Source organism: Amblyraja radiata, chromosome 10 (assembly GCF_010909765.2).
Source record: "Amblyraja radiata isolate CabotCenter1 chromosome 10, sAmbRad1.1.pri, whole genome shotgun sequence".
Taxonomy (NCBI): Eukaryota; Metazoa; Chordata; class Chondrichthyes; order Rajiformes; family Rajidae; genus Amblyraja; species Amblyraja radiata.
Genome location: NC_045965.1, coordinates 12,460,506 through 12,479,075, shown reverse-complemented (window position 1 = coordinate 12,479,075; position 18,570 = coordinate 12,460,506). Strand labels below are relative to the sequence as shown.

The window sequence follows — 18,570 nt, the reverse complement described above, 5'->3', positions numbered from 1 at the left end:
GATTCATTGCCAGTGTAATATAGACCCATTATAATGGCATTGCAATGCTGTCTGCACGTACATATTCCAATCAATCCGTGCCAACCAGAAGGACCATCAACACGAGTTTGCTGAAAACCATGCATGCCAAACAACAATACAGTACAGTAGGTACATACCCCAGAGTAACTAAATCTGATGGCAATTCCCCCAAATAAAACAAACGGTGTCTTGCTTTTTACCAAATACTTTCCACTTTATCTTGCTCAATACAATTGAGCAGAATCAATACAATTCTACCTAAACCCAAAATAGATTCCACCAACAATTCCTAAACGTTAGAAAGCTTAAAACACTTATTTTTCTTGGTCATGGAGTTTCGGGGACAAGAATCATTAGCAAGATCTAGTTGCCAATGCCAATAGTCGGGATCCTGCTTGCTGCAATTTGGTAGAATTTAGTGTTCTCAGAGTTGACGTTCGGGACTCCGTCCCAAACTATCCCCCCTTAAAACATTATAATTAATGATCCCATTATACTTACAGGGAGGCAGAATTCTTCAAAAGCTGGCTTCACAAATGTTATATACTGTGTTAAAACTTGCTCTAGATCTCGTTGCCTTTCACTGATGTCTCTTAATACTGAAACAAGAGGGGGAGTAGGGGGTACAAAGTGAACATTCAGAGGCATAATGCAAGATATACATGTTTCATTATTTCAGTTAACATACAATTTTATTATCTTATTTCTGAAACTGCAAACTGCATTAATCGCCACCTGAAATAAACAATTCTTCCTTTGAAAATACACCAGTAAAGTGCTATGGCATAAACAGGTTACAGATTTGAAGGAATTAAGTTTCCAGTCTTAGTCTGTTTACTACAGACAAAGCTGTGGAGTGCAAGAGGGGTGGAGAAACACCCTCTCCAGTCATGCCACTATCATAACATTTAAGAGACACTTGAACAGGTTCATGGATAGAATAGGTTTAGAGGTTTATGTGCCAAGCATGGGTAAGCGGGACTAGTGTAGATGGGGCATGTTAGTTGGCTTGGGCAAGTAGGGCTGGACGGCCTATTTGCATGCTGTATGATTCTAAGCCTACAATTACAAGGTTGGCTGTTACCAGAAGGAACATGGGGGAAAACATGCTCCATATCTGCCATGTTGCTTCTGACTTTTCGGCTTAGTGTGTTGTCAAGCTACATGTGGAAATCTAATTTGGATTTATCGGTATTCATTTTTTGCAGCTTAGGTGCCAGTGGAGTGGCAAGAACAAAAACAAATTTTGCACTTCAACTTGTAAATGACAATGATGTAACATCACTTAAAAACACTTGTTAGATCAGAAAGCTTGTTGCTTACAGAAACAAGCCAAATGAAAACAAGTGCTGCTCCAAGATGTGGCTGTTAAATCTACACAAGAAAAATCTTCAAAATATTGAAAAATACTAGAGACGAATCAGTTCAGTGTCAACAACCCTCAAGTAATCTCTGAAAACGTGAGAGTTCTTGCATCTAAATTGATACCACTTTCACACAAGGAGCCCAACTCGCGTGTCCAACTAAATAGTTGGATTTTAATGTCTTTTGCAACTTCTTAAGCCAAGATATCATTTTGCATGCTTTTCCATGAAGCTTTTCTCTCCTGCATCCTTCATGCTTTATTATGCTCACGGTAGTTCAGTCTGCAGTAATCTCCCCGTTCTCATCTTTACAAATAAACCAGAGTTCAAGCCCACCAACACAAACGTGCTCTTACAAAAGCTTTGTAATGGGATTATGTTTTATAGCTGCCAAACTCAATGTATAGAGAGAGGCCTGATAAGACCTCTCTCAACAAAGGTTGGGTCCTGCAGACCACTTCTTTGAGATAACGTATTGGAAGTTGCTGATTCTCAGTGCGCACCGTGCGGTCCTTTCACAAAGTAAGAGCAATGATCATTCATGCAAAACATAAAGTGCTGGAGGAACTCAGCGGGTCAGGCAGCACCTGTGGAGGGAATGGACAGATGACGTTTTGTGCCGGGACCTATCGTCACACAGATCTTTGCTCGTTTTCAGATCTGCAGTTTTTTGCATTATCATTCACCCAATGTGCTTTAATGTATAATCCTGAACTAAATTAAAGAGATTCAAGAGAGTTTATTGTCATGTGGCCCAGATAGGACACTGAAATTCTTGCTTTGCTTCAGCACAACAGAATATAGAAGGCATGAATACAGAACAGATCAGTGTGTCCATATACCATTGTATAAATATATACACACATGAATAAATCAAACAGATAAAGTGCAAATAAACAGATAATGGGCTATTAATGTTCAGAGTTTTGTTTGAGTTTAGTTCAATAGCCTGATGGCTGTGGGGAAGAAGCTGTTTCTGAACCTGGACGTTGCAGTCTTCAGGCTCCTGTACCTTCAAGCTGAAGGTAGCGGGGAGATGAGTGTGTGGCCAGGATGGTGTGGGTCCTTAATGATGCTGCCAGACTTTTTGAGGCAGCATCTGCGATACATCCCCTCGATGGTAGGGAGGTCAGAGCCGATGATTGACAGGACAGTGTTTACTACTTTTTGTACAATACAATACAATACAATTTATTGTCATTTGAGCCTCAGTGAGGCTCAAACGAAATTCTGTTTCCACAGCCATACAAACAAAGACAATTCCTGGACATACACACAATTTAGTTCACACAAACATCCATCACAGTGGACCCACTGTGATGGAATGCAAAGTCTTTTCTCTCCCCTGTTCTTTGTAGTCTTTTCCGTTCCTGGGCGCTCAAGTTGCTGAACCAAGCCACTCACAGCACCAAAGACCTGGAGTCTACCTTGACCTCAGGTGCTGTCTGTGTGAAATTTTCACGTTCACCCCATCACCGAGTGGGTTTACCTCCCAAATCTCAATGACGGCGGGTTTGTGGGTTAATTGGCCCTCTGTAAATTGTCCCTAGTGTGCAGGGAGTGGATGAGAAAGTGGGATAACATAGAACTAATGTGAACATGACCCCATGACTCGGTATGCCTAACGATCAGTTTCCATACTGTCTCTCCAATCTAAACTGGCAATAACATCAGGTAATGCAGTTGACGAAAACTGGCAAGATCCAGTCACCCACATATTTGCAAAACCCTTTCACCCCATCTATTTTGATGAGCCTCCAGCCCTACATATCGATCATTTATCTAGCAGCGGTAAACTATTCAGCAAGTTCAGTTGGAGGCGCAACATTTGTAAAATAAACCAAAATTCGTGGAAACTTCAGGAAATCAGATTAACGTTTACAACAGACTATTGATCATGTCAAACTAGTTCCCTCAAAATACAAAATTTGGTCCATCCCGTTATGGTTCAGATTGAATTGAATATCTGCTGTGGAACCTTTGTATGCCAGCTAGTCTGCGACCAAATTTATTTTTTAAATGGCATCTTAATTTATCCGTGTAGACATACTCATATCAACAAAACATTACGTATTTTTAAATAGTTCATGAGAGGACTTCAATAAGGCTTGAAATAAACACAAATCAGAGAGAGAAAGCAAACTTGTTTTCTGGCGATAGACACAAAATGTTCGAGTAACTTAATGGGACAGACAACATCTCTTGAGAAAAGGAACTTAATGGGACAGATAACATCTCTTGAGAAAAGGAATAGGCGACGTTTCAGGTCGGAACCCTGAACAAAGAAGGGAAGAGATTGAACTTTTTTTGTTCGTCTTCCATCACAGTGAGGAATGTGGAGGAGTCACTGTGGTGGATGTTTATGTTAAAATGTATTTTGTGTGTTCCGTTGCTTTTTATTTGTATGACTGACTTGGCAAATGAAATTCCTCGTATGTTGCAAAACATACTTGGCTAATAAAGTATTATTGTATAGTATTGATTTCTGGAATAATCCAAATCAAGACTCATGACCTTTAACTGAGAATAAAGGACATAATGCTGGACCTCGTGAAGGATGGCATTAGTATTCATTGAACGCTGATATGAAATACCCAGTGAATGCAACAATGGAATGAAAAAACAGAATTTTTCTCAAAGTGGGTGTTGTACGTGAAAGAATAGCAAGGGATAATGTGGTTTGTGCTAATGTGGTGACAGGGATGTGATGGCAGACAAAACCTAAACGTAGAGACATGAAATCCAGCAGTGGTGACACCCAAGTTTCAGGAACTTCATTGATGTTATAGCTCTCATCGTTGTAACAAAAAATTGGATCTACTTTCATTGAAGTTAGACTTATGGATAATCATTTTATTCTTTTTGTTATCCATTGTAGGAATTTCAGTAAGCTCCATTCTGTAATCGAGACCTAGTTTTAGTCAATCAAGTTTCTGTGTAATCGTCGGAGAATATAAAAACCGTACCAAAGTTGCACTCGGTAAATCAGCTTCGACCGGTCTCTTTTGATGTTTTTGGTAAGCCGTCACATTTATACAGACAGCTTAATAGCAAAGCACCACACTATATTAATGTCCACCTGCCCTGTACCTCTGCGTGATAGTCGGGTGTCTGCGTCAGTGTCCACAAAGAGTTTCATCTGAAACATGTCCCGGATATCTTGTACGTAAAAGGCCAAGATGCCTTCAAATAGCACCACGTCTGCTGGATAGACAGTCACAGTCTCAGATTTTCTGGAAAGATAGCAGAAATAAATATCAGGAACATATTATTCATTTGGAATGAAAATTGACTATGCCATCTTTACCAATGAGCTCCCAATCAGGTGCAAGATTCCTTGGAATGAGGCTCTATAAGGCGCTGGTCAGGCCGCATTTGGAATATTGTGAGCAATTTTGCGCACCATGTCTGAGGAAGAATGTGCTGGCTCTGGAGAGGGTCCAGAGGAGGTTTACAAGAATGATCCCAGGAATGAGTAGGTTAACCTATGATGATGTTTGTCGGCACTGGGGCTGTACTCGCTGGAGTTTAGAAGAATGAGCGGGGACCTCATTGAAATATACAGAATAATGAAAGGTTTGGATAGAGTGGATGTGGAGAGGATGTTTCCATTAGTGGGAGAGGCTAGGACTAGAGGTCATAGCCTCAGAATTAAAGGACGTTCTTTAAGGAAGGAGATGAGGGGAAGTTTCTTTAGTCAAAGGGTGGTGAATCTGTGGAATTCTTTGCCACAGAAGGCTGTGGAGGCCAAGTCAGTGGATGTTTTTAAGGCAGAGATAGATAGATTCTTGATTAGTATGGTGTAAGAGGTTATGGAGAGAGGCAGGGGTATGGGGCTAGGAGGAAGAGATATATCAGCCATGATTGAATGGCAGAGTAGATTTGATCAGCCGAATTGCCTAATTCTACTCCCATATGACCTTATGACTGGTTCAATGTGCAGTTTAAGCCTTTCCCTTACCACACCCTCCCTTGCATTCCTTGCAGTAAAAGTCACATACTCTTTTAATAGTGTTTACGCCACTTTCATCATTGGTTGCATGTCAGGCCATAAACTGTGCCAATTTTTAAGTCACTAAATAAATACAATGGAAGCAGATGCTGGTTTACAAAAAAAGACCAAGTGATGGAGTGGGTCAGGCATCATTGCTGCAGAACATGGATAGATGACGTTTCTGGTAATGACCTTTCTTCAGACTGATTTTGGGGAGGTGGGGGGGGGGGGGGGGAGAAGAGGACAAAGCCTGGCAAATGATAGGAAGACACTGGCGTCGGAAGGGGTTTATGGGCGGATGGTTGGACAAAGGCCAGAGATGAAAAGATGAGTAAAAAATTGCTGATTGTGAAGATGGAGAAAGGAAGATAGGTTGAAAGAGGGGGGGGGGGGAGAGCAAGGAGGGAGGGAGGCATAGGTGCGTGTCCATGTGAGACACATTGGTAGGTTTTTGATTACATTCTCCAAAATTGAAGCATTTAATGTTCATACTGTTGAATTGTAAGCTACACAAGCAGAATATGAGCTGCTGTCGAGAATTACATAAAAGGTTGGATTTGTAGCTGATGAACAGGCTTTTAGGCTCAGACATGAAAGAAATGTTCTTGCTTTGTCCAAGATGCTGAAATACTCAGTCACTCAACATTGAGTTAGTTCCATTTATTGAAACTCAGATTGAAATTTATCGTGGCATTATTGGCCACTTCCATTTCAATGGGGTAAGCCTACCGCCAAGTAAACTTTCATTTGACCTGCATAGAATACAGCAGATGGACACAGTAGGAACTAGGTAAAAATTAATGTCGACTCATGCCCAGCATTCAAGGCCATGGCAATTTACATGATAAAAATGTTACGCCAAAATTGTGGTTCTTATCCAAATGTTGCACTCCCACATGATCTTTTAATATAGCAAATACCAAGTGGACGACACAAAGCTGGGTGGCAGAGTGAGCTGCGAGGAGGATGCTATGAGGCTGCAGGGTGACTTGGATAGGTTGGGTGAGTGGGCAGATGCATGGCAGATGCAGTATAATGTGGATAAATATGAGGTTATCCACTGATTGCAAGAGTAAGAAGGCAGATTACTATCTGAATGGTGTCAGATTAGGAAAAGGGGAGGTGCAATGTGACCTGGATGTCCTTGTACATCAATCTGGCAGTGAAGAAAGCAAATGGCATGTTGGCCTTTATAGCGAGAGGATTTGAGTATAGGAGCAAAGAGGTCCTACTGTGGTTGTACATGGCCCTTGGGAGACCGCACCTGGAGTATTGTGTGCAGTTTTGGTCTCCTAATTTGAGGAAGGACATTCTTGCTATTGAGGGAGTGCAGCATAGGTTCACCAGGTCAAGTCCCAGGATGGAGGGACTGACATGATGTAAGAATGTATCAACTGGGTTTATATTCACTTGAATTTAAGAAGGTTGAGAGGGAATCTTATAGAAACATATAGAATTCTTAAGGGATTGGACAGGCTAGGTGCAGGAAAAATGTTCCCGATGTTGGGGGAGTCCTGAATCAGGGGTCACAGTTTAAGAATAAGGGGTAGGCCATTTAGGAATGAGATGAGGAAAAACATTTTCACCCCGAGAGTTGTGAATCTGTGGAATTCTCTGCCACAGAAGGCAGTGGAGGCCAAATCACTGGATGTATTCAAGAGAGTTAGATATACCTCTTAGGGCTAATGGAATCAAGGGATGTGGGGGAAAAGCAGGAAGAGGGTACAGATTCTGGATGATCAGCCATGATCATATTGTACGGTGGTGCTGCCTCGAAGGGCCGAATGGCTTACTTCTGCACCTACCATCTATGTTTCATCGGCTGATCGTTAGTCAACATGGAATCCATGGCCCAAGGGCCTGTTTCCACATTGTATCTTTAAATTTACCTGTGGTCCCGGGATGGAAGGGAGAAAGGTGATGCAAGGACCCACGTTTGCAAGAGATTTTTCTTTAGATCTTTCTCGTTTGCAAGAGCTAATTGTACACTCCCTTATCCACCCATATTTCTAACGTCAGGCTGAGCTTCGCATATCCTTTTGCATTAATTAAATAAAACAAATGCAATATCTATAAAGTGTGAATTACCTGGAATGGGTAACAAAGTCATATACAGGAATCTCAACTATTTTTCCTTCAACGATATCTCTGAGCGTATTAAATATTAATTCATTATCAAAGGCATCTGCAAGAAAAAAAAAAGTCGGGAGGAAATAAGATGTCCCAATAGTTGAGCTACCAATAAGCTTCAATTGAAAGCTTATTTACGATTTACATACCTGGGTGATCAAAGTTAAATTGCCCCTTCATTGCTTTTCCTTTCTGTTCGGGTGTCAAGACTCTATAAAAGCTATCTTGGCTCACAATAACCACTTGTCGTTTGTGATGGTCGATCTCATTTTGACCAAGTAGTTGGACTATTTTCGTACAAACTGAGGACTACCTCAGAGAGAGATAAATGTGATAAGTAAGGCGGAGATAACAATATTGGGCCTTTCCCAAACCCTTGTAAAAAGCGTATATCTCCAGTCCAAAATCCATGGAATTAAACAGCATTTAGATTACGTAAAATTTGGAAATAAGTCAATGGTTATGGATATGACGCAATTTTTAGTGTCATTTGTTAGTTGAGTAAAATACTAGGAAACTGGCAATATTTTAAAACGTGCAAGATTGTTTTGACTTGTCAGATTTGTTAACATTTGCAAATATATCTTGGAGCCAATTGCTTCATAAAATTTGGATTTCAGAAATTTCAGAATGGAGATTTTCCGTTGCATTTCCCAGACATATAATCAAACTTTGGTGATGCCAAATGAAAACAATTCTTCGCATTTTCTACTACATGAAATTGAAGCCAACTACAAACAGACAAAAACCACAGCCTTAAACTAGAACTGCTCTTCTCTGGCTCTGGTTACCATCCAAGGCAGTGTGGAGCTGTTATCAACTGTAGGCATAATAATACAAGGCCAATCTCTACCACCACTAAGTTATGTCTATTAGAAAGTTAAGCAAAGTTTTGTTTTAAGAAATGCAATTGAACAATTTCCAGTCACCAGGATTTCAGTAAAGCACGGTGAACACGCAATATTTTCCCAGCCATGAATGACAACCATTGTTTGGTCAACTTTCCGTGCTGGAGACTGCATCAAGATAAAATATTTGCAAGTGTAGTTCAGCTGCAAGCACCCTACAAATCTGAGGACAAGGAAAACTTGGTGCATTACACTTCATAGATGAACAGTTGGGCAAGGAAATAATACCACAATTGACTTCCATGAACACTTACAACATAAATTATTGGATAGTGATATGTAAAAGCTCTGCCACCAGCTACCAAGTCTAGGGCACAATGTCTAATGCTTCATCCCAAGTTTACTTGGATCCAGGCAACCCAACACAGGATAAAATGTTCTCTATTTAAGCAAGGCAATATTCAAAAGAATCATCCAACATTAGGTCAAGTGCAAGTGATTCTGTACCCATCCCCTGCCTTCACCTTCAATGCCACACTGACCACCAGGCACCTATTTTGAACACTCCTACATTAATCCCCATTTTATTATTTGCCTCAACTTCCCCCAGATTCTACCACTCCCTATATATCAGAGCTATTTACAGTGGCCAATTAACCCCATCAATCTATTGTGTTCAAAAGGGAACTGCAGATGCTGGAATATCGAAGGTACACAAAATTACTGGGGAAACTCAGCGGGTGCAGCAGCATCTATGGAGCGAAGGAAATAGGCGACGTTTCGGGCCGAAACCCTTCTTCAGACTGATGGGGGGTGGGGAAAGAAAGAAGGAAAAAGGGAGGAGGAGGAGGAGCCCGAGGGCGGGCGGATGGGAGGGTGGGAGGAGACAGCTAGAGGGTTAAGGAAGGGGAGGAGACAGCACGGGCTAGCCAAATTGGGAGAATTCAATGTTGATGCCATAAGGACGCAAGGACCCCAGACGGAATATGAGGTGCTGTTCCTCCAATTTCCGCTGTTGCTCACTCTGGCAATGGAGGAGACCCAGGACAGAGAGGTCGGATTGGGAATGGGAGGGGGAGTTGAAGTGCTGAGCCACCGGGAGGTCAGGTAGGTTATTGCGGACTGAGCGGAGGTGTTCGGCGAAACGGTCGCCCAACCTACGCTTGGTCTCACCGATGTAAATCAGCTGACATCTAGAGCAGCGGATGCAGTAGATGAGGTTGGAGGAGATACAGGTGAACCTTTGTCGCACCTGGAACGACTGCTTGGGACCTCATCTACTGCATCCGCTGCTCTAGATGTCAGCTGATTTACATCGGTGAGACCAAGCGTAGGTTGGGCGATCGTTTCGCCGAACACCTCCGCTCAGTCCGCAATAACCTACCTGACCTCCCGGTGGCTCAGCACTTCAACTCCCCCTCCCATTCCCAATCCGACCTCTCTGTCCTGGGTCTCCTCCATTGCCAGAGTGAGCAACAGCGGAAATTGGAGGAACAGCACCTCATATTCCGTCTGGGGTCCTTGCGTCCTTATGGCATTAACATTGAATTCTCCCAATTTGGCTAGCCCGTGCTGTCTCCTCCCCTTCCTTAACCCTCTAGCTGTCTCCTCCCACCCTCCCATCCGCCCGCCCTCGGGCTCCTCCTCCTCCTCCCTTTTTCCTTCTTTCTTTCCCCACCCCCCATCAGTCTGAAGAAGGGTTTCGGCCCGAAACGTCACCTATTTCCTTCGCTCCATAGATGCTGCTGCACCCGCTGAGTTTCCCCAGCAATTTTGTGTAACCCCATCAATCTACATGTCTTTGGAATGTGAGAGGAAACTCAAGTGGTCACAAGGAGGGCATGTAAATGCCACCAACAGCACTGGAGGTCAGGATTGAACCCAGGTCTCTGGTGCTGTGAGGCAGAGGCATGGTTTAGATTTATTATTGTCACCTATACTTAGAAACATTGTTTTCCATGCAATCCAAACAGATCAGATATACCATATATAGAATCAGCAAAGGGGAAAATACAGAGTGCAGAATACAATCCTCAGCATGGTAGCACATCAGTTCTATAGACCAAGTCCAATGTCCTTAATAGAGGCAAATTGAACAGTGCCCTAGTTTATGTAAGGATTGTTCAAAAGGGGAAGAAGCTGTTTGAGTCTGATGGGGCATGCTTTCAAGCTTCTGTACCTTCTGCAGTATGAGAGCAGGAGGAATGCTTGGGGTAGGACAAATCTTTGAATATGTTGGCTGCTTTTCTTCGGCAGTGTTAAGTGTGGATGGGATCAATGGTGGGGAGTCTGGTCTGTATGATGAACTGGGCTACATCGACAACTCTCCGCAATTTATTGCGGTTTTGGACAGAGCTGTTCCCAAACCAGGTTGTGATGCCACCTGCATGGTGCGTCTGTACATGTTTGGAAGCATCACTGGAGACATGCTGAACTTAGGCATTGGTGCCGCATTCTTGGCTGCCGCATCAATGCACAGGCTGCACCACTGTTACTAGCGCAGATCACTAACACAAAATGGGACTGATAGATTTCCAGCTTTGCATTTTATCCCAAACATCACCTGGCCGTATTTATTTGCAATGCAAAATTGTGATTTCTGCAAATATTCAGTTGTTAAAGGGGAATCTGTCGAACAGTGGGTTTAAAAATACTGCAATCAGGAGCTGGCTTTACAGAGCAAATCAAAATGATTACAGATGCACTTCTGGAGGAAAGTACTAATGACATGCTTTATCACCACAGCATTGATTTGTTCGACAACTACCGCAATGTCCTTTCTCCTTCCTATAGGACTTTCCCCATGCAGTCGCACTACTTTAATAAATCACAAGCTGCTCGCATGCCAAACTGTTATTGCGTTTCATACTGGGCCCTTTCACAAAGAAAAATCATGAAATTGGTCAATGATGTTTGAAAGAGGGCAAAGGAGATTTACATGCAGAGAAATTGCACTAAAGCGGCTCCTGATGACTTTATCGTTTCTCTTCAGTCGGGCATCAGTCCTTAAAGGAATCTTTAGGAAGGAACTGCAGATGCTGAGTTACACCGTAGACACAAACTGCTGGAGTAACTCAGCGGGACAGGCAGCATCTCTGGAGAGAAGGGGTGACATTTCGGGTTGAGACCCAAAACATTACCCATTTTTTCTCTCCGGAGACGCTGCCTGTCCCGTTCAGTTATTCCAGCATTTTGTGTCTATCTTACAGGGATGTTCCTCTTTGTAGTCAGTACTAGCAGCACAGAGGTCCATAAAGCAGAGGGACAAAGCAGGAGTGTGCAGAACGTGGTACTCACAAAAAAAACCCTCTTCTGGCGCAGAAGATGGGGTCTGGAGGGACATGTTGTGCAAATGGGGGCAGAGGGTCCTAGATGGTGAGGAGGTCCTGGATGAGGAGGGGGGTGGTGCTGGGCTGTAGATTGGGCCGGGATATCATTAGAAATAGCTGGCAATACATGACTGGGATAGTGTCAGCAAATAGAATCACTCTATCATGAAGCTAAGCCACAAAACATTTGGCTAACCTTGCAAGAGACGTCCAGGTGATCTCCCAGACCAATATAAATATGACTCTTATATACTAACATTCCCTCCCACCCCACCGTTGCCTACATCTTTCTACCCGCACCACACAGGCAACACTTCCATCTACAAAGGTCAGGCCTCTGAAAAGATTATGATGAACAGGCCACAATGTCTTTCATCACCTCCATTTAGCCAATGGATGGAAGACCACCTTCATGCAACAAGTGGTTCTTGCAAGTGTAGCCAGCCCCAGTTAGAGGTAACCATTCAGTATATTTAAGACCAGAGAGGCTTCCAAACCACAAACCCCCTCAAGAACAGGTGCAATTTGTGAGATAACATACACTACCATTAATTTGCTACGATAGCTTTAATCACTGTACACCTCCTTGTTACTATCTCCCGCTGGAACCTTTCAGTCAACTTATTTAATGCACCCCAAAGCCAAAGTCAATGGTTCTTTATTGTCACCTTTGCACTGCATGGTGAAATTCATTTTGCATAGCTCACATAATGTTGCATAAGTTGACATATTTCGGCACCATTTACTAAAGAAAAAGTCCGAAGTCAAGTCCACGCGCTGGATGTATTGGAGCACCACCTATCCAGGTAAGCCTCAGGCTGCTGCAGGGCCTCCTGTCACCCTTGACCGGCTTGGCCCATGAACCGACGTACCTCTCCTCGCCAGACTGCCTTTGTGTCCCGGGCCACCTCCTGCAGCTGACTTTGAAGGCAGTACCCCCGCCCCTCTCCTACCGGCCCACTCCTCGCATCCAACATCGCCAACGACTCCCTCCCCCTCAAATCTCCGGTCTTCAGGGCCGAGCTCAGCCGCTTCCAAGCTTCCCCTGCAGGCACTGCTCTTTCAATTGATTGTGGGCAATGGTCAGAGGCCAGACATCTAGAGCGATGGCTTCCCATGGGTCATCTGGGATTTATGTGCAGTCAAGAGAATGGGAGCAGCCTCTCAGCAACCATACAGGGAAAATACAACACAACACGGGGACCTCCAGGCTCGCATGATAAGTGGGAAAGAAACTAGGCATTAAAATTCAGACTTAAAAATGATGGTTCTAATATTTGTTTTGTGTTTTGCTCAAATGTTCTAGCATGCGTTTCCAGTTTAAATTTCAAATTTCTAACCTTTACAGTATTTTAATTTTTTTGTGTCTCATCGTGGCCACATCTTCCTCAGATTATTGCGGGGAGAAAAAGCTAGTGATTTTTTTTATTTCCAAAGGCTGTAAAAGTTAAGTTACTATATTTAATAAGATAGATATTTTCTGTTCCATGATAGCTTTGGGCTCAAAATCCAAGGAAGGATGTGTTGGCGTTGGAGAGGATCCAGAGGAGGTTTATGAGAATTACCACAGTGATGTTTGGGTTAACGTATTGACTGCACTGGGCATGTACTCGCTGGCGTTTAGAAGGATGAGGTACCTCATTGAAACCTACCGAATAGTGAAAGGCCTGGATAGAGTGGATGTGGAGATGTTTCCATGAGTGGGAGAGTCTAGGACCAGAGTGGATAGCCTCATAATAAAATGATGCACCTTTAGAAAGGAGATGAGGAGGAATTTCTTATCAGAGGGTGATGAATCTATGGAATTCATTGCCACTGACAGCTGTGAGGCCAAGTCATTGGGTATTTTAAGTGGAGATTGACATGTTTTTGATTAGTAAGGGTGTCAAGGGTTATGGGAGAAGGCAGGAGAATGAGGTTGAGAGGGAAAGATATTTCAGCCATGATTGCATGGCAAAGTAGATACGTTGGGCCGAATGGCTTACTTCTGCACCTATGATTTATGGTTAGGCCACAATAGAGTTAAATGGCTTAACTGGTCTTCCATATCTTGGCTCCAGAACTCTATACAAACAGGGAAGCTGGATTTAACAGACCATATGCAAGGATTTATAACCTCAGCAGGAAAGAATGAAAAAAAAAAAAAATGAATAGAAGCTCTGTTTCCCAGAGAAAACTGATCCATCAGATAAATTGTACAAATGATCTGGCTTCTGTTCTGCAAATCTAGTTTAATGTAAAGATGCAAAGATATGAGGCTGTGATATAAAGGCATTGTTATAGAGGCTGCAAATGGACCAGATTACGACAATTTAAGAAATTGGGTTTGACACTGGAGCAGTCAACTGTCAGTGTTTCGAGAAGTCAGCAATAGCTACCTTACTCTCATTAGCGAGCTTAATGAAGACATCAGCCATATTCCTCTACAGCACAAATTCCACTATTTGGCACAAGAGCTCCTGCCATCTACCTGCTGCAACTCTGGAAACCAACATTCTCGACAAGAAAAGCAATGTTTCTAAAGAACCAAGAACATACCAGCATATAGATGAATAATATATACTCAATATTAAATCTGTAGATAAACAAACCAGGTGCCAGCTTCTGTTTCAAACTGTCTGAAGAGTATCATGGAAGGCAGCTTACATGCCATGCCAAGTATTCACCTCATTTACCGCCAAACACGTGATGCATACTTTCCCTTGAAAGGTAACTTGCATGCAGACTGTTAAAATTATATTCCACGATCCTACAATTTAGGGTGTTTCATTTTATCATCAGTGGGTGGCATGGTGGCACAGTGGTAGAGTTGCTGCCTTACATTGCCAAAGACCATAGTTCAATCCTGACTATGGTGCTGTCTGTACAGAGTTTGTACGTTCTCCATTTGACCACGTGGCTTTTCTTTGGCTGCCCCAGTTTCCTCCCACATTCCAAAGACGTGCAGGTTTGTACGTTAATTGGCTTCTATAAATTGTCCCTAGTCTGTAAAGCTAGTGTTTGGGGTCGGCGTGGACTCGGTGGGCCTGTTTCCATACTGTATCTCTGAAAGTAAAACATGGGAAATCTATAGATATTTCCCACATTCCCAATAGGCAGGCCGAGTTGTTCAAAAGCAACAAAACTATTATGCAGAGAAAAGAAACATGCAAGGTTAAGTTGCAGAATATAGAAAAAGCAGAATTACTGGCAAATCGACAAAAGGCAGGTTTCAAAAGTAGAAGTCCACTGATCTTATAATATTTTGTAAAACTCCTTAGACCATCGATACAAATTGAACACAAACTTCAGTGACTGCATAATACTTGCATATTACAATTAGCCAATCTGTTCCAGTAAACTCTGATATCTGACCAAAAATGTGGAAAACTGCTCATCTTCGTAATGTTCACAAATAAAAAGCATATCCAATTTGGCTAATTGCCATCCAGTCCACTCTCAATCATCACCCAAATGATACAAGATGCAATCATTTGCAATCAGTATTATCATTTGGCATATATTCATGGATGACCAGTTTGGGTTTAGCCCAAACTGTTCAACTTCAGGCCTCAATACAGCATTGATCCAAACATGGATCAGAGCCGAAAATGACAATGGGAGGAAAGCATTGTTGCCTTGACACAAATCCTCCAAAGGCAGCCTAACCCCAAAGTCTTATAAAACTGCAACATAGCTTCCTGACTCTTATACTCAATGTCCCTGGCGACTGGCGAAGGAAAGTATACCATATGCCCTCTTTACCATTCTATCTACTTGTGTTGCCACTTTCAGGGAACTATGGACTTGGACCCCAAGATCCCTCTGTACATCAATGCCATTAAGGGTCTTGCCATTAACTGTATACCTTCCACTTATATTCGACCTCCCAAACTACAACATTTGCTCGGATTAAACTCCAATTGTCAGATGTCGATAAGCTGTTGCTTTAGGTTACCATGTACAAGTTTGGTTCCTAGTACTTTGCTGGACAATCGATATAGATATCCAGAACTTCCTGGAACACTCCCTTATATTGTGCTCACCTCTCATGTCAACGTTTAGACCAAAAATCAACCGCAATCTAAACACCTTTTCAAGGTAGAGAAAGATTTATTATTTTTAAAACAGAAATGAAAGTCAGTGTCTAACCCCAATGAACTCACCCAGAAACACTACAAATACACACAACAGCAACATTGATGTTAATCAAAGCAAAGGTGCACCGACCAAGTGAAATGTTAGAGATTCAAAATCTGGATCAGAAAATAATAGCAAAGATAAGGCTGCAGCGGTACATGGCAAAGACAAAGTTAAAAAAAAACTCAACAAACATGGATCATTTGTTTCATGTAGTTTGCAACTGAAGCATTACCTGGGAGTTTTTTCCTGACTCTGGCTCACCTCCGAGGTATTTTCAGCATTTTCCACTACTCAAGTGGTGCTATTTTAGCTTCAAAACCAAACCAGAATTTATTAATTCCAATACAGCACTGATAACTCTTGGAATTAATTACATGGAGAATATTTTAATCTCAGTCATTAAAGTAGACGCAAAGTGCTGGAGCATCTCAGCGGGTCAGGCAGCATCTCTGGAGAAAAGAAACAGGTGATGATTCTGGTCGGAACCCTTCTTCAAGCACAGATGGAACCCTTCAGCCTGAAGAAAGGTTCTGACCCGAAACCTCGACTTCCTCGTCCACAGACCACAGTCTGTTCGTATTGGTGGAAATGTGTCAGCCTCAATAACAATCAGCACGGGAGAACCTCAAGGCTGCGTGCTCAGCCCCCTGCTGTACTCACTCTATACCCATGACTGCGTAGCGAACCACAGTGCGAACTCCATCATCAAGTTCGCTGACGACACCACTATTGTGGGGCGTATCACTGATGGGGATGAGTCAGAGTACAGAAGAGAGATCGAGCAACTGTCCATATGGTGCCAGCGCAATAACCTGGCCCTGAACACCAGCAAAACCAAGGAACTGATTGTGGACTTCGGAAGGAGTAGGAGGGGGACCCACAGCCCCATTTATATCAACGGGTCGATGGTTGAAAGGGTCAAGAACTTCAAATTCCTGGTGGTGCACATCTCTGAAGATCTTTCCTGGTCCGAGAACACTAACGCAATTATCAAAAAAGCTCATCAGCGCCTCTACTTCCTGAGAAGATTACGGAGAGTCGGATTGTCAAGGAAGACTCTCTCTAACTTCTACAGGTGCACAGTCGAGAGCATGCTGACCGGTTGCATCGTGGCTTGGTTCGGCAATTTGAGCGCCCTGGAGAGGAAAAGACTACAAAAAGTAGTAAACACTGCTCAGTCCATCATCGGCTCTGACCTTCCTTCCATCGAGGGGATTTATCGCAGTCGCTGCCTCAAAAAGGCTGGCAGTATCATCAAAGACCCACACCATCCTGGCCACACACTCATCTCCCTGCTACCTTCAGGTAGAAGGTACAGGAGCTTGAAGACTGCAACAACCAGGTTCAGGAATAGCTACTTCCCCTCAGCCATCAGGCTATTAAACCTGGCTCGGACAAAACTCTGATTATTAGCAACCACTTTCTGTTATTTGCACTACCAGTTTATTTATTCATGTGTGTATATATTTATATCATGGTATATGGACACATTTATCTGTTTTGTAGTAAATGCCTACTATTTTCTGTGTGCTTAAGCAAAGCAAGAATTTCATTGTCCTATACAGGGACACATGACAATAAACTCACTTGAACTTGAACATCACCTAATCCTTTTCTCCAGAGATGCAGCCTGAACCGCTGAGTTTCTCCAGTACTTTGTGTCTATCTTCGGTATAAACGAGCATATGCAGTTCCTTTCTACTCACACATCTGAGACATTAATGTCATTAATCCACGCCACAAAACATCTTAATAAGTCTACCTTTCTACATGAAAATTGGAAACGTTGCCAAGTTTATTTTACCAATTAACCTGGGAATATTCCAAATTGCAATCCTTATCAAAGCAATTTATAGCCAATTTACATTTATCACCAACAAACATCAATGCGAGTCAAAATGGCAATTCAGTACTTCCACTTTCAAGGAGTCCTGTAATTTACCTTAACCACTTCCAGAGATACAAACCATATTAACGTTCAAGAGTACTAATTGATTAGCAAGGGCATTTCTTGATTAGTAAGGGTGTCAGCGGTTATGGGGCAAAGGCAGGAGAATGAGGATGAGAAGGAAAGATACATCAGCTAGATTGAATGTTGACTTGTTTGACCGAATGGCCTAATTCTGCTCCTAGAGCCTATGAGTACATGACAAAAGGTCAAAACCTGACTTTGGCTGAGAGAAAAAACTCCTCCCACTTGTTTTTGGAACAAGGTGACATTAAACATCGAAAACATGCACCCACACAAAGCAGCTGAAGCGTGGCCGGTTGAAACAAAAATTCATGTATTTATTTATGAAATAATTGCTCCAAGGATTACAGGCCCTAACTGGCAAATGGATTTAAGATGCACATTAGACAAAAGCTAACTGAAGCAAAACACAGAGTGCTGGAATAACTTGGCAAGTCAGGCAGCATCTGTGGAGGGAGATGCTTTGTGCTTTGCTTACGATGCCAACAGTTGCAGTTCCTTGTATTTCTAAAAAAGAACCGAATATTGTAACACGACTCCATCTTCTATCTTTGTACTGGGAAAAATAAATGTACACCTATGCAAGTCACATTTTACAGTAAAATTTGCTGAGTTGAAATTAGTTTTCTGCTGATCTGGCACGTGCATAATTTACTGTAAAATGGATTGAACTAACAGTTCCAACTTGAAACACAAAAGTTATAGAAAAGCCTCAGACCATTAAGATGAATGGACAACATGGATGGAATGGCAGCTGATGAGAGAGTTAATACCTTTATAGACAAGATTC

The 18,570-nt window shown here is 42.5% G+C and overlaps 1 protein-coding gene across 2 annotated transcripts in view; it reads right to left on the bottom strand.

The window, feature by feature from the left end:
• Nucleotides 1-18,570, bottom strand: part of uck2 (uridine-cytidine kinase 2) — a 35,725-nt gene that overhangs the window by 9,899 nt on the left and 7,256 nt on the right. For both annotated transcript variants that reach the window (XM_033028033.1, XM_033028032.1), the window contains exons 2-5: nucleotides 7,659-7,818; nucleotides 7,468-7,564; nucleotides 4,476-4,618; nucleotides 523-620 (exon numbers count right to left, since the gene is read on the bottom strand). In XM_033028033.1, coding sequence (XP_032883924.1) covers nucleotides 523-620; nucleotides 4,476-4,618; nucleotides 7,468-7,564; nucleotides 7,659-7,818 — 498 coding nt within the window. The remainder of the gene's footprint in view (nucleotides 1-522; nucleotides 621-4,475; nucleotides 4,619-7,467; nucleotides 7,565-7,658; nucleotides 7,819-18,570) is intronic.